At 38.5% G+C, this 16215-nt stretch overlaps 1 protein-coding gene across 1 annotated transcript in view; it reads left to right on the top strand.

The window, feature by feature from the left end:
- smc3 (structural maintenance of chromosomes 3) overlaps nt 1-14667 on the top strand; it is a 30905-nt gene extending 16238 nt beyond the window's left edge. The window contains exons 18-29 of the mRNA XM_039694725.2: nt 1757-1907; nt 1998-2150; nt 2687-2838; nt 2931-3089; nt 5880-5987; nt 6075-6183; nt 6288-6535; nt 7256-7468; nt 9289-9477; nt 9577-9754; nt 11668-11774; nt 13948-14667. Of these exons, the coding sequence (XP_039550659.1) occupies nt 1757-1907; nt 1998-2150; nt 2687-2838; nt 2931-3089; nt 5880-5987; nt 6075-6183; nt 6288-6535; nt 7256-7468; nt 9289-9477; nt 9577-9754; nt 11668-11774; nt 13948-14019 (1839 nt within the window). The 3' untranslated portion in view covers nt 14020-14667. The remainder of the gene's footprint in view (nt 1-1756; nt 1908-1997; nt 2151-2686; nt 2839-2930; nt 3090-5879; nt 5988-6074; nt 6184-6287; nt 6536-7255; nt 7469-9288; nt 9478-9576; nt 9755-11667; nt 11775-13947) is intronic.
- Nucleotides 14668-16215: the final 1548 nt, after the last annotated feature.

Genomic DNA, 16215 nt, shown 5'->3' with positions numbered 1-16215 from the left:
TTGCTATTCTGTTAAAGGAACACTCCGACTTTTTGGGACTTTAGCCTATTCACCTTACCCCCCAGAGTTAGATAAGTCCATACATACCTTTTTCATCTCCGTGCGTGCTATAAGTCTGTTTGACGCACCCACCGCTAGCCTAGCTTAGCACAAAGACTGGATGTAAATGGTTGCAGCTTTCATACTAATCCAAATGAGTGACAAAATAACGCAAACGTTTTCCTATTTACATGTTGTGGTTTGTATAGTCACAGACTGTACAAATATCAAGGCCATATGAGACACAGACATCTTTTGACCGTATAAATACTATATTTTCTGAAGGCGAAGCACTGCTACTTGGGCAGAGTGATAACCATCACCTGAGACGCACCGTGACGAGGAGCAGAGAGTTCGCTCAGTGTTGGAGTAAAGAGTCAGCAATTACTAACGTTAGATAGAAAAGCATAGTTTATCATGGGTGTTTGCTTTATTGTATGAGCTGTGACAATAAACAGGGGAGACCAGGTAATACAGTACCATGTTTCATTGATTTCCAACCAAAAACGCACCCAGATTTATAAATATCACATGAATAAATAATTATTATTACAGGAATCAATATATTTTAAATGCAATTTATTAGCTGAACCAAATGTATTCAACAGTAGCCTATATAATATACAGTATTGCATTACTATAGGATAAAATAAGGGGAAAGTAATAGCACAAATTGTTTTTGCACAATGAACTCACAGCCTATCGTACCCTTTTGCACGCGCAAGTTCGTTATTTCCATGGTTATTTCAAATTTAGGCTACTAGGCGTGCCACGCGCAGGGTGCAAGTTCAACGCGGTGAACGCGCTCGTTTTTTTTCCAAGCGCGTCCGCACCGCATCAAGATAAAAACATATTCATACCCTAATCATATAATAGTGTCACTAACGTTACATTAGATCTGGCTAAAGGCACTGTTACAGTAGGTCATCTAAAAACATAACGGAACACTTACCTCAGCCGCAGGTGATCCACTTGTCCTGTCTGTGCTATCGATGGGATGGCCTATCCTACAGCACATTATGGTCCGTGTGGCAAATTCCATTTTTTCAAAATAGTCGTCCATTGAAATGTACCGAGCAAACATAATGTCCCTTGATAATCTATTTAGGTGTGTTTGGATAAATATCCAGAGTAAGTTAGCCATTTCTTCATCCAGTCAGCGTTTTTAGTTGGAATTCTGTGAAACATGGTTACCTCCCCTGTTTACTGTCGCAGCTATTTACAATAGAGCTAAAACCCATGACTCTAAACTACGCTTTTACTATTCATAAATTGCTGACTCTGTTACCCAAACACTGAGCGAACTCTCCGCTCCTCACCACGGCGTGTCTCAGGTGATGCGGTTATTACTCCGTCAAAGTAGCAGTGCTTCGCCTTCAGAGAATAGTTCCCAGGTTTTATACGGTTAAAAGATGTCTGTGTCTCATTTGACTTTGTTATTTGTACATTATGTGACTATACAAATCACAACATGTAAATAGGAAAACGTTTGCGTTATTTTGCCACTCATTTGGATTAGTATGAAAGCTGCAACCAGTCACATCCAGTCTTTGTGCTAAGCTAGGCTAGCGGTGGGTGCGTCAAACAGACTTGTAGCACGCACGGAGATGAAAAAGGTATGTATGGACTTATCTAACTCTGGGGGGTAAGGTGAATAGGCTAAAGTCCCAAAAAGTCAGAGTGTTCCTTTAAGTGGAAATATACTAATTTTCCGTAGGACGCAATCCCCATGATCAGCAAGCTTCGTTACAGTCAGAACTTCGACAAGGCCTTCAAACATGTGTTTGGGAAGACTCTGATCTGCCGCAGTATGGAAGTGTCCACTCAGCTGGCTCGAGCTTTCACCATGGACTGCATCACTCTGGAGGGTAAACACAAGTCTTCCTATATGTGTCGTTTTTTACTATTCTAATGATTTCTGAGCCCTTGTCATTGTGAGGCTTTGGTATGTGCAACAGGTGATCAGGTGAGTCATCGTGGCGCTCTGACCGGCGGCTACTACGACACGCGGAAGTCCCGTCTGGAGCTGCAGAAGGACATGAGGAAGGCCGAGGAGGAGCTTGGAGAGCTGGAGGCCAAACTCAACGAGAACCTGCGTAGAAACATTGAACATATCCTTCACATCTACACCTCACTCACAGGGTTACTTGTGGCATGAAACCGAATGGATAAAATACTAATTTTGTGTTTCTTGGCTGGTGCAATCGGCCTTGATGACACAAGGTCATAGGGGATCACTAAGTGAGTCAGCTAGTCATTAACGTTTATGTGGTCATGTGTGGACTGCACACATGGTGTTATTAGTAATGGAGGGATGAGGATGTGATTCTTAAGGCCTCGAGTGAAATTCATTTCAATCCTTGATCGAATCACACTAGATTTGCGTGGCTCATACTCTGACTAATTCAGAACTAATGATGATGCAACCACCTTTTCAGCTTCAGCAAAAACAGGCCAAATAAAAAGTATTCAACAGCTCTTCAAAGAATGAGCAAAGCTGAGAAGCATAAAGAAAATATAAAAATACAAGCTAATTACATAATATTAATAAATACTATACAAATAAGACTAAAAACTGTCGAGAAGCAGATTATCAGGATTAAACTGGATCTTAAGTTCTTGTGAGCTCCTTAACTCTGTTCTTCACGCATCAATAATGAAATTGACCAGCTGATGAATCAGATGCAGCAAATCGAGACCCAGCAGAGGAAGTTCAAAGCATCCAGAGACAGTATACTGTCTGAGATGAAGATGCTGAAGGAGAAGAGACAGCAGTCAGAGAAAACATTCATGCCCAAGGTAACGCATAGTATATTTTCATGCGCTAGTACTAGAACTACCATTGTTTCTCTATCAAGTCTTTAATTTGGTTTCTCTACTGTTTCCCCCAGCAACGCAGTCTTCAGAGTCTGGAGGCCAGCCTGCACGCCATGGAGAGCACGCGGGAGTCTCTGAAGGCGGAGCTGGGGACGGACCTGCTCTCTCAGCTCAGTTTAGAAGACCAACGCAGAGTGGACGACCTCAATGACGAGATCAGACAGCTGCAACAGGTTGGCCTGCTTGATTTATGGAGAAAATCATGAACTTTTATTTTGGTCTGTTTTGAGATTGTGACTGCATATTGACTTTGGAACCATTATTTTTTAGCAATTAATTTTTGCACAGCCCTAATATATATATATATATATATATATATATATATATATATATATATATATATATATATATATATGAAGAGTTCAGATGCAAAAGCCTCTAAGTGCCATTTGAAATTTTCTTCTAGAATGATAATTTTTTATCAAGCTTGTATATTTAAGTTCAGTGATTTCACTTAAATGGCAATGATAATTACCTATTAATTGTTATTTAAGTGAAATTACTGAACTTAAATATACAAGTTTCATAAAAATCATCATTAAAGAAGAAAATTTCAAATGGCATTTAGAGGCTTTTGCATCTGAACTCTTCATATATATATATATATATATATATATATATATGATATAAAATGGCTGTAAAAAATAAATCTTCATTGTTTATCCTTTTGATCTTTCATTCAAAAAAATTGGCAAAATTCTAACCTTTCGTTTAAATAAAAGAATTGAAAGTGGGGGGGAAATCACATTATAAAATAAATGTTTTTCTCCAAAACACGTTGGCCACAATTATTCATACCCCTAGAATTTTTTTATGAATAAAATGTCTCTGAAGTATATTCCCATTAATATTTACCTTTTTAGCACACTAGGGTGACTAGGAACATGAAATTGTCCAATCATGACTTCTTGTTTCACATTAGTTTAAATATGAGGAAGCACAAAGGCCAAATTTCATGAATCATCCATCACAATGAATAAAACTAAAGAACATGGTTCTGATGTGCTTCAAAAGATTGTTGAGCTTCACAAAATAGAAGGTGGATGTAAGAAAAATAGCTAAAGAATTGAAATCCCCATTTTGACCATCAGGGCAATAAGTAAGAAGTTATAATCCTCTAAAGATGTTACGATTCTGCCAGGAATTTACACTGCAGATCTTGATGCCCAAATCCAATTTTCTGACTATATTCGGGGTTTTTTTGGCGACCCGCTCACATCATGTTTTAAAAGTGACCTGTATCCGATTTTTGCATTTACACTATACACTTCTGAAACTACCAAATGTGGACGTTCTGACCCGTAAAATGAAGTAAAACTACAGATGCAAACAAAATTATCCAGTGTTTTGCTTTCCACAATATTTTGAAACATCATCAAAACATTGGTCTCATATGACGGAGAAAATCCAAAGGTGTGTATCCTTTGTCTTCCATCGTGCCTACAATATGTGATCTCAGTTGGTGGTGTCCATCTGAGTTGACGTCACTTTTTTAATGACGTACGACTCCTATTTACTGGGGGATATCTGATTTGTCTGCTTACATGGCACTCGTAAATGCACATATCTGATTTGAGTAAGGCCTGAATCCGATCTGATAAAATCGGAATCCATGTGTTTTTTTCTTCTGCTTATACGTTCACCGGTCATATCCAATTTGTGCCACATGAGAGGAAAAAAATCAGATTTGGGTCACTTGAGCCATACAGTGTAAATGAGGCCTATGTCCAGTTATGTGGACTCCGTACAGAGGCTGTAATCTCATCTGAAAAGTTAGTCAATGTGAAGCTCCGTTCGACGTGTGTGAGAATAATCGCTGAAGCCTGAGGCCACAGCTGCAGCTCTTTACCACCTCCAGCCTGACACGCGGCACACACAGCAGACAATTAAAAAGCTACTTTAAATGTTGTATAACCGGCCCACATCATTAGCCTTTGTTTTTTTTGTATTGCCTTCCATTTGGTGTGCTAATTTGTCTGCAGTTGAATTTTCACACAGACTTGGCCTTTAAACGTATGCATAAAATTTTCACTTGTTATTTTAGATGTTCACATGGCCAAAAGCCACATCTTTTGGCCACTTTATAATAAACGATTAAAATGAACATTAGGGATGTATGATGTATCGATATCGGTATCGGCCGATATATGTTCATTTTTATGATATATCGGTATCGGCCGATATATGTAAATTTTTATGATATATCGATATCAACCGATATATGTTAATTTTTATGATATAACGGTATTGGCCGATATATGTTAATTTTTATGATATATCGGTATTGGCCGATATATGTTAATTTTTATGATATATCGGTATTGGCCGATACATGTTAATTTTTATGATATATCGGTATTGCCCGATATATGTTCATTTTTATGATATATCGGTATTGGCCTATATATGTTAATTTTTATGATATATCGGTATTGGCCGATATATGTTAATTTTTATGATGTATCGGTATTGGCCGATATATGTTTATGATATATCGATATTGGCCAATATATATGTACATTTTTATGATATATCGATATCGGTATCGGCCGATATGTTACTTTTTAATATTATCATTATCGGCCCGATAAGAAAATTAGCCTGATTTATTAAAGCTGATAAATAATGGACTATTTCCTTCAGCTTCAGACATGCACTGTTCACCAAGATGGTTTTGAATTGCTTAAAAACATGATTTGGAATCACTTCAAAAAAGGAAAATACAGTTAAGTGAAACAGAAAATTAATACTTTTGTAATCAGGCTCTCAAAAATTATATAAAAATTTGGATTTATAAATATCGGCCAACAAATTGGTTATTGGCTTTCAAATATAACAAATTATCGGTATTGGGCAAAATTTTGATATCATTGCATCCCTACCGAACATGTTTCTTTTGGCCCTTCAGTCCGGGGTCAGTTGCAGATGTTTGTGTCTCATGTGTGTAATGTTTGTTACTGTAGGACAACAGACAGCTGCTGAATGAGCGAATTAAGCTGGAGGGAATCATGACCAGGGTGGAGACGTACCTCAACGAGAACCTGCGCAAGCGTCTCGACCAAGTCGAGCAGGTGAATATAGCAGTTTTCGCTTTTGGCAGTACAACCTCTGTGAAATACAATGGCATATAGTGCACTAAAAAGTGTGTGTTTGTGTAGGAATTGAATGAACTGAGAGAAACTGAAGGAGGAACCGTCCTCACTGCGACAACGTCAGAGTTGGATGGCATTAATAAACGCATTAAGGACACTCTGGCTCGCTCTGAGGGTGAGTAAAGACTCAAATTGACTCAATCGAATCGAATATATATATATATATATATATATATATATATATAGTAAATTTTTATGCATTTGTTTCTCATTTTTCAGATTTGGACTCCCTCATTGATAAGACGGAGGTGGAAATAAAGGATCATCAGAAGAGTATGGAGCGCTGGAAGAACATTGAGAAGGAGCAGAACGAAGCCATCAACCATGACACCAAGGAGCTGGAGAAGATGACCAACAGACAGGGCATGCTACTTAAAAAGAAAGAGGAATGTATGAAGAAGATCCGTGAGCTGGGCTCCTTGCCGCAGGAGGCCTTTGAGAAGTACCAAACGCTCACGCTCAAACAGGTACGTCTACAGAAAACGCGTTTGAAGCTGCTGCTGTTTGTTTTTTAACCCTGAAATGCAAAATTTATGGTCAAGTTGCTAAGAATTGGATATAATTTCCAGTGACTCATTTACAGTAATATCAAACCCTTTTTTCCTTCTGGTCGTAAAGGAGTATTACATAATGAAGGGCACCATTTGTCCGGGCACCCTTTTACCACCTCCTCGGCTCATGTCTGGCTTTAATTTTTCCTCTCATCCCCCTCCAGTCTCGCAGCTCTCCCACCTGTCTCATATTCTCCCTCTTAGTTGATCTTCCTCCTCTCCAGTCAGGGGCTCTGTTGTGTGTCAGCCCTCCTACACAGAGGTGACTCATTCTTCATTACCCCATGCTTGCGCTCCTGTTTTTTCACCCTGTCTTGGTGAACTCGAGTGCGTGGAGTTGAGGAGGGAGGTTGAATTGTGCCACATCTGTCTTGTTTCTTTAGCAATCTTCTGGAATCGTCTCTTGTAGGTTCAGAAGTGGTAACGTTTGGCACAAGTGAATTTGTTCTGGAAAAATGTACTTTTTATATTTCCTTGGATAAACTACATTTGCTTGCAAAGAACGCTACTTCAGTGAACGCAAAGCATTGAAATGTAATTTTTCCTCCCATCTCAAATTGTTTTCCATCATCATGTCCCCTTAATACTATTTCATTGGTAACGTGTTGTGTAATGATTGCGTGTGTGTGTCTGTAGTTGTTCAGGAAGCTGGAGCAGTGCAACACAGAGCTGAAAAAGTACAGCCATGTGAATAAAAAGGCCTTGGACCAGTTCGTCAATTTCTCAGAGCAGAAAGAGAAGTTGATTAAGAGGCAGGAAGAGCTGGACAGAGGATACAAATCCATCATGGAGCTCATGAACGTCCTGGAGCTGCGCAAATACGAGGCTATCCAGCTCACCTTCAAACAGGTACGACCATCAGACAGACTCGCTTACTCAAATATCTTCCGCTGGGAGGATTCTTGTATGTTGATAATAAGTTCCTGTAAAGTAGAGTTTACATTTCAAATCAAATCTAGCCACCAATAAAAATGTAGCTCTTTCAGCTTTCAGAAATTGCATTTTTAAATTGCATTTAAATTGTCAAGTTTAACCCTCTGGTGTTCCTAACATTGTCAAAAATGACAATTTGTTTTTATTTCAATTAAATGAATGTACTATATTTGAGTTTTTTTGTATTTTAAGGGCATTTTAAGTTAATAGATTATATGTATGCAGTAGGGTTGGGCATGATTAATCGACGATCGATTTTTGATCATTAAGAATTTCGTTGATCACGTTAATTTGTTGTCGATTATCATTAAACTAATGCTGTTGCGTTGCGTAGTTTGAGTGGAAAGTGAACGTGTTCCCCGGGCTGGTCATGTTAGCGCGGAGGTACCTGTGCATCCCGTCGGCAACGTCAGTCCCATCATCAGAGCGGTGTTTTCAGCAGCTGGACTGAAGCATTTGTTTACACTCGACGTGTCCGCACGAGTGTGAAGGTGTGCGTGGCAAAAATGACGTCTTTGCGGTATTCGGTGTTTCACAGTCAGGCGAGCGCATCGGGTATAAACACCTCGTCCGTTTGAGGTGCGCTCGCAGTTTGCAGAGACTCGTGCTGAAGAGCCAGGCGAAAGTGTAAACAAGGCTTGGCGGTCACTATGCAGGTTGCGGTCGCGTCATGTCATCTACATGCTTATCTTTCTCAACAAAAGTCAGTAGACTGGAGCAGAAGTTGTATGCGAGTTATTTTTTATGAAGCTTTAAGTAGCCTAGCCTAATTGATTGTCAGGTAGGCTAATCTTCTCTCTCACCCTTTCTCGACTCCGTGCCTTGATTGAGTTTCATGTTGACACAACCTGTCAGATCTAAATGTTATTATGTTTTTGCTTAAGTTATTTTTAATCATTATTTATTATTTTGGAACAAACGAGGGTCTCACGAGGGCCAACTCGCAGCTGCAGGTTCAGTTGCCTTAGAGCACCGCCACGCATATCTTCAAATTTAGCCTAACCGAACGCCCAGTTTAACTGCCACAAGTTGATCAGCTTGTAATAAAGATCTAATTGAGGAAAAACACGCTGTATTTTTGTATTTTCATTGCATTTTTAATTTATAAAAAGTGAAATAAATATTAAATTTGAATATAAAAATATTTAATGATTAATCGATAGTCGATCGTTAATTCTTCCGACGATCGACTAAGAAAATTGAATCGAATGCCCATCCCTAGTATGCAGTATTAATAATCCATTTATTACCTGTTAACCGCTGAATAAGCATAGCCCTGAAAATTTTATTTCCAACTTAAACGGTCATAAATCTTGAATGCTTTGGAGCACAGACATAAGTTTGGTCTCTTTGAAAGAAAGACAATAAAAAAAAGTGAATTCAAAGTAGAAGTTTCAGTTTAGTGTTGTGAAAAATGCACGAAAATGCTATTTTCCAAAACATTTTTTAAACATTTTTGACAATGTGACTATTTTAACCGTTTTGATTGAATGATGTCCATGCTTTTTTGTTCACAAAGCAAGTGCCAAGACCTTTACCAAGCTGTGGTCAAAAATGACTAAACAGCAGAGGGTTAAAAACACGAGCGAATTATAAACTTCACACTTCACTGGCCTGATTGTGACTCCATCAACTACGTCACCGGCACCTTTCAGTCCTTCTTGTCGAGCGCTGGCTCTGTTTAAAACAGTATTTATTTTATTTTTATTTAAATCAAATGCTCTTTCTCTTGGCAGGTGTCCAAGAATTTCAGCGAGGTGTTTCAGAAGCTGGTTCCCGGGGGTAAAGCCACTCTGGTGATGAAGAAGGGCGACACTGAGGGTGGACAGTCTCAGGACGAGGGCGAGGGAGGAGACAGCGAGAGGGGGTCGTCCTCTCAGAGCAGTGTGCCCAGTGTGGACCAGTTCACTGGCGTGGGCATCAGGGTAAGGGCAGCATGGAGAATCAAATGATTGTGTGGTAATGTTCGCACAGTTATTACATGCTCAGACTTGACAAACCGTGTGTGTGTGTGTGTGCGTCAGGTGTCGTTCACGGGTAAACAGGGAGAGATGAGAGAGATGCAGCAGCTCTCTGGAGGTCAGAAGTCTCTGGTCGCTCTGGCTCTCATCTTTGCCATCCAGAAATGTGACCCTGCTCCTTTCTACCTGTTTGATGAAATCGACCAGGCTCTGGATGCCCAGCACAGAAAAGCAGTGTCAGGTACCATCAGCCAATACATTGTTGACATTAGCCACACATAAACCACTACATCGAAAAGAAAGACACCTTTTCTTCTTTAATCCTACCATGTCGTCGTTCGTTTTATCTTTTCACTACAAACTAAATGTTTGGTTTTGGGAGGTTACTAGGGCTGCCCCCAAATAGTCGACTAAATGTTAGTCGATATGAGGAGGGCTTGGTCGAATACATTTTCATTAGTCGGTTAGTCGCAAAAAAAAATATATATATATATATATATTACTTGAAAAAATTACGCAATCAGGGGCTGCGCAGTCAGTGAATGACATAACATCAAAGCAACGAGAGATCAACGAGATCTCGTGCCTCGCGGTATACCAAAACGCACTTGTGGGAGAGGTATCGGAAAATATCGCGACCAACAAGCTGTTGTCTTAGACCCACGTTTAAAGAGCTTGTCACTCTTTGACCAACACGAACGAGAAGATGCGTACTCCACAGTGTCGGATCTGACAGAAATTTTATCTACAGAAGCTGCGCGCCAGAAAGTGATCATGACAGTATTAGCCCTGCGGAGGGTGAGCTCGAACCGAATAAAGAAAATTGATGAGGAAGAGCATGCAGAAGAGAAGGATGAACTAAAAATGTACTTGGCAGATAAAACAAAGGTTGATTCGGGACCATTGGCATGGTGGCAAAAAAATTAACATCGATATTCAAAGCTCGCTAAAGCAGCTAAACGCCTCCACATCCACTCCATCAGAGCGCATCTTTTCAAAGGCCGGCTTCATTGTGAACATGTCGAGAAGCTCCCTTCTTCCCAACAATGTGGACAAGCTGGTGTTCCTCTCACATAATATGAAAAAAATTAAATCGAATTGAAAGCTTGGGTAAGAATAATTAATTTCATTTTTGAAGTGTTTCTGTTTGCGATCCGTTAGGCTATATAAAAAACAAAACAAAAAAAATGATATTTTTATAACGGTTAGGCTATACAAATAAATAAATATTATTTTTATTTATTCGTTTTTATATAATGCAGAAGTCGTTTTTTATTCTAAGAAAAATTAGTCTGATGTTTGCAATTTGTTGTTTCAGGTTAAGACTCATCCATCGTCTTAAATGGCAGTTTGCGGCTTTGCTCTGATATTTTTGTCCTTTAAATTAGCATATTTGTTCCACATTTTTTTTAAATATAGCCTAGTTGTTCTAAACAATTTAATCAAATACTTAGGCTGTTGATTTGTTTGCCGCCTTCTTTTTTATTCGCAATAAAAGTTTTGGCGTTCTGCGATATGCCATGTGCATTTATTAAATTGTTCGTTTATTAATTTTCCTTTTGAACAATATAAAAAATATATTAATTTAATTTTCCACTGTATTTTATACCAAACAGTGTTTTTGCTACAGTATTATTTATTTTTTGCCTTGTTTTGTACTAGGCCTAAGTTACTAATAAGTTTATTTAATTTATTTTAAAGAACGAAATTTATTTTATTTTATTCAAAACTGTTTTTTTTTCCATTTAACTGTTACAGTTTGTATTTTTGATAATAAATTATTAAAATGCACACTTGCACAGGCAGTCTGATTGCTGTTTTTTTTATTCTACAATAACGTGTTGGAAGCGTTGTTTACTTTAAACGCTTTACTATTCTGTTTTAAGCGCTTAATTTTCAGTTTGAACGTGCTAATATCATGCTTTAGCATTTTCTGTCATATGGAAGTGTTAAACTTCAACTTTGGACTATTCCTTTCCTTGTATATACGCAAGCTTTTATATTAATATCATAAATGAACGATTATTCGACTAATCGCTAAAATGCAGGAGTGTTAGTCGACTAGGAATATCTTTAATCGGGGGCAGCCCTAGAGGTTACTAGCTTCCGCTTGGGGTGTATAAGTGTGTCAATGCTTTGTACTGTGTCTTTCAGACATGATTGTGGAGCTGGCTGGACACGCTCAGTTCATCACTACGACCTTCAGACCTGAGCTTCTGGAGTCAGCAGACAAGTTCTATGGCGTCAAGTTCAGAAACAAGGTAACAGGCATCATTAACACAATGATATGTGAAGAAATTAGCAAATATAAACGAGTCTTGTGCATAGAAAATGAGCTAAAAAATAGAGATGCACTGATTGATCGGGTGGTGACCGGAATCGGACGATTTTCACGTGATCGGCGACTGGCCGGTCAGTCTGACATATGCCGATGCACTCGGGCGCCACATGATTAACGTCGCGCATCAGTATCACACGTGCACAGACTGCACACGGAACGCACATGTAGAGAAACCTCGTGAATTAAGGCCGTTTCACACCGCAAGTGGGAGCAGCGCGTTTTTTGTTCGGCATGCATGTTAATCAGTGAGTGCATTCACACCGGGAGCCGGAGCGGCGCGTGAGCAGCAGTGAAGCGTGGTTTTGGCACCCAGTCTATTTTTGCTGTGCTCAATTAAAGTGAAAGAACACTTTTGATGGACAATATGTGATGCGATCTGGGAAAAACCCACCACATGATGAAATTTGACATATTACAGGTTTTGAGGCCATTTCAAAGCAGGGTTCAAGCCCTTTCCAAATCTGTTTTTATTTATTTTATCGGTTGTCTGTGACAAAAGTTGTGGTTATCTGAAGTTGGCTAATCGCTATGATTTTCAGAAATGGAATTGAGAAAAACAGGTTTAATTAACAGTCACGTCCTGCTAGCGGGATGACTGGCACTCTTTATTTATTGCCTTTTTTCATATCACATATTTTAGTAATCATCATAGATTAGGCATCATTCGAAAGCTCACAACCTCAAAAATCTAAATGTGAAAACCATTTTGAAATTGGACGATTGAGAGGCGAGAAGTTTATACGAGCAGCTTCAAACTCTGTTGTTCTCTTGTGCTCCGCATCACACCACACGATAACGCTGGATGAAAATAAATAAATAAAAAACTTGCGTGCCATTGTAGTTTACCCAGGACTGGACTTTATTCTGTTATGTGGTTTATTTTGATAGGTGAACTGTCTTTGTAGTGTTAAGAGAAGAAGAGCTAAACGGGAGATATTGTTTTTCGCCCCTCCGCTCCACCTGTGTGTTCTTAAAGAGAAACAGTCTTTTCAGCTCGACATTATAAATCGCTATTTTTCTGCACTAAACTAGTGAATTTTCCCAAGATATATTCAGAGATGATAAACTAGATGTTATAGAATAATAGTTTAATAAAAACCCAATTTTGACAAAAAAAAAAAAAACTGACATTCAATCTATATTTAAACGTTACTGAAAACGTACCAGCGTGACATCAGGCGGGTTTTCCCAGATCGCATCACATATGATTTCATCCAAAAATATGCATGTCTGGTGTGTTTTGACAAGAACTGAGGTAGGCTATGTCAGAAAAGAAAATGAAGACTTGAAAATATTTATAGAAAATATACCCAATTAAACTTGTTTTTATTATTTCCCAATCGTTTCCCTGCACATGCTCCACTTGTCCTGTTTAGCCTGGCTGGACATGTGTCAGATGAAAGAAGAACTGTTTGGGAAATATAACTTGCCATTGATGTACAAGTGATTGCAATAGGCCTTTGTGTGTGTGAGAGAGAGAAATATCTTTATACTGCAAGTCTATGTTTATTTGAAATAAAATGCTATTAAATTTAAATGCTGAATATATCTTTTTTTTTTTTAGTTGGTTATTGGACGTGAAAAGGAAATGGTTCTTCCATAACACTGCACTTTAGATGTGTGTGAATTTCCCACAACAGGATAAATAATAATAATTCATTTTATTTGTGGGCACCTTTCAAGACACTCAAGGACACCTTACAAGGATAAAATACATAGTTATACAAAAGAAGACAGCAATACAATAAATAGTACGATCAATAACATAAAATAATTCAATATAGTTCTGTTATAGTAATTTATATAGTTCTGTTTTATAGTGATTATCTATTCAAAATGATCTATGCAAACTCTATCAAAGAGAACATAGAAAATACATTTTTGTGTGTGTTGTAAAGTGATTTGAAAAAATGAAATTGGTATCGGCCGGACAAACTCATGGATAAATCGGGATCGGACTAGATAATTAATCGGTGCATCTCTACTATAAATGGAAGTCTTGTCAAGGTGGAGATGATGATTTTCCTAGATTTACTCTCTCTCTCTCTCTCTCTCTCTCTCTCTCTCTCTCTCTCTCTCTCTGTGTGTGTTAGGTGAGTCACATCGATGTGATCTCAGCAGAGCAGGCCAAGGACTTTGTGGAGGACGACACCACTCACGGCTGAGAGAAACAATACCCCGCTATCACTCATTTTCCTTGTTTCTCTCCACCATCTCAAGTGGTGCGTTTCCTTTTTAAAATCCCTGTTGGAATGAATGAATGAAAAGCAAAGGTTTGTTTTTCATAATCTGCTTGGATTCAGAACAGGATATGCTGACTTTATTGTTGTTTTACAATTTTATATTTTCTTTCCTCTTTGTCGATTCTCGTATTTTAAGGATAAAACACTGAAAACCTTTTTTTAATATTTGATGAAATGTGCCGTGCTTCACAGTTGGCTTCAGCCCGAGTTATTTAAAGATGAGGAAGTTCAGACACTCAGAAGTTATGCGTCAGTAAAGGAACAGTTGTAGTGTGCTGAGACTGAATACTCTGGTAGGTGTATGTTAAAGAGCTGTGGTTTGCAGTCTGCCGTTTGACACCAGTTCTCCCTCTCTTTACTAATAAACCAGCATGAGCCGTTTCATCATACTCGCCTTTTTAAGTGGTGTATGACAGCGGCTCGTTTTGTGCGTTTTCAGAATGAGCTTACATGTTTTTTTTATCATTGTTTTGTTGATGTTTCATTTATTCTTTAGGTCATTGTGATTATAGTCTTCTAATGTGTATTCTGTTACCCAAAAAGAATAAAATTACCCTGGTCTTTATCAAAGCTGATTCCACTGGTTTCTTGCTGCTAGAGGGCGCCGTCACACACATTGTACAGTTTTGATATTATTACATCATTATGTGGTTGCAAAGCAATCAGCGATTTTGAGGCTGCTTTCGTCATGTGGAGTGCAAGCAAGTTATTTTAAACATAACTTAAGTAAATATTTATAAATATAAAACAGTTAGTTCCAATCCTTGATTCTGATTGGTCACCAGCTGTGCTTTATTCATGATTAAACACGACTGCTTCTCCCAAATGTTCTATTTATCAGTTGTTTTTATTTGAGTTTTCATGCATATTACTATGGAAACATATGCAATATGTATGGCATTGCATTCTGTATTTAAATATACATTTTACATTACCATTCTAGCAAGGTTTGGTGCAAAATGAAATTACATCATTTACATTTGCCATTTCATACACTAGTTTTAATTAGGGTTGGGTATCGTTTGAATTTGAACGATTCTGATTCCGATTCCTTGTTTCGATTCCGGAACCTTGCTAACCAACGGCCTTTCTGAAGGAAATGCTCCTTCTGTAAAAATACTCCTTTTGTCACAAATTTTGCATTTTGCCGAGATTTCGTTATTTTTAGAAAAGTGAAGCCACACTTTGGATCGCCGACGTAAGGTACTCATGTTCGACTCGCGTGGTTATACCAACACTTCCGGTAGACGCTTCTTCGTTGGTGTTCAGCGGTTTCTTCTTCCACTCGGCGGACTGTGAATATCAAAACTAGGAATCGAAATTTTTACTTTTGAACGATTCCGGGAAAAACGAAAAGTTAGTCTCGGTTCCAATCGATACTCGATTCTCGATACCCAACCCTAGTTTTAATATGCAATGCCTAATACGTGGCAAAATGAAAATGCATTACAGAAATGATTAGATATGTACATGTTCAAGCAGAAACTGGAAAAATGGTCATTCAAATGTCAAGACACTTGCGATCGCATTTTCATAAAATGTCCTGCAATGAATATAGCAAAATTCAATGTGCACATTGAAAATGCATTCTGAGCCGATCACGTCCCCAGACAGCAACATAGTGTCGGACCGGATCAGGCCCACATCTGGGCAGTGTGGAATCCACATGTGCCGAATCTGTCAATCACTGCATCAAGGCGGGGCTCGGCAACAGGTAAACAATAAACATAACATGTTTTGGATATGTTACCGGTACGTGTTTTGAGGTGTTAGAGCTAATACGAGCGTTACATTCTTGATAAGAGAAACGGTGGTATTTCTGAAGACTATTACGCGTATATTAAATATATATTTAAGTTGTTATTTACAGTCCACACTGCTGCATTAGGCTATGTACTGTCCATCGACTAACTCCATTCAAGGCCAACTTTTAACCCATAACGCATAAGATACCCCTCTCACTATGGCACCAGGGATCTCTACGGGTGGTCTCACATACTCCCCGTAATAATCTGTTTATTTTTGACTGTTTATTATTACTCCGTAATAGAAATATTACTTTTGGTGTTTATTATTACTCCGGAAATACTACTGTTTCTCTGTTCAACTTCATCTGCT

The sequence above is a fragment of the Pimephales promelas genome, chromosome 2 (assembly GCF_988280905.1).
Source record: "Pimephales promelas chromosome 2, fPimPro1.hap1.1, whole genome shotgun sequence".
Classification (NCBI taxonomy): Eukaryota; Metazoa; Chordata; class Actinopteri; order Cypriniformes; family Leuciscidae; genus Pimephales; species Pimephales promelas.
Note: the sequence above shows the minus strand (reverse complement) of the source record. Positions and strands in the feature narration are given on the sequence as shown.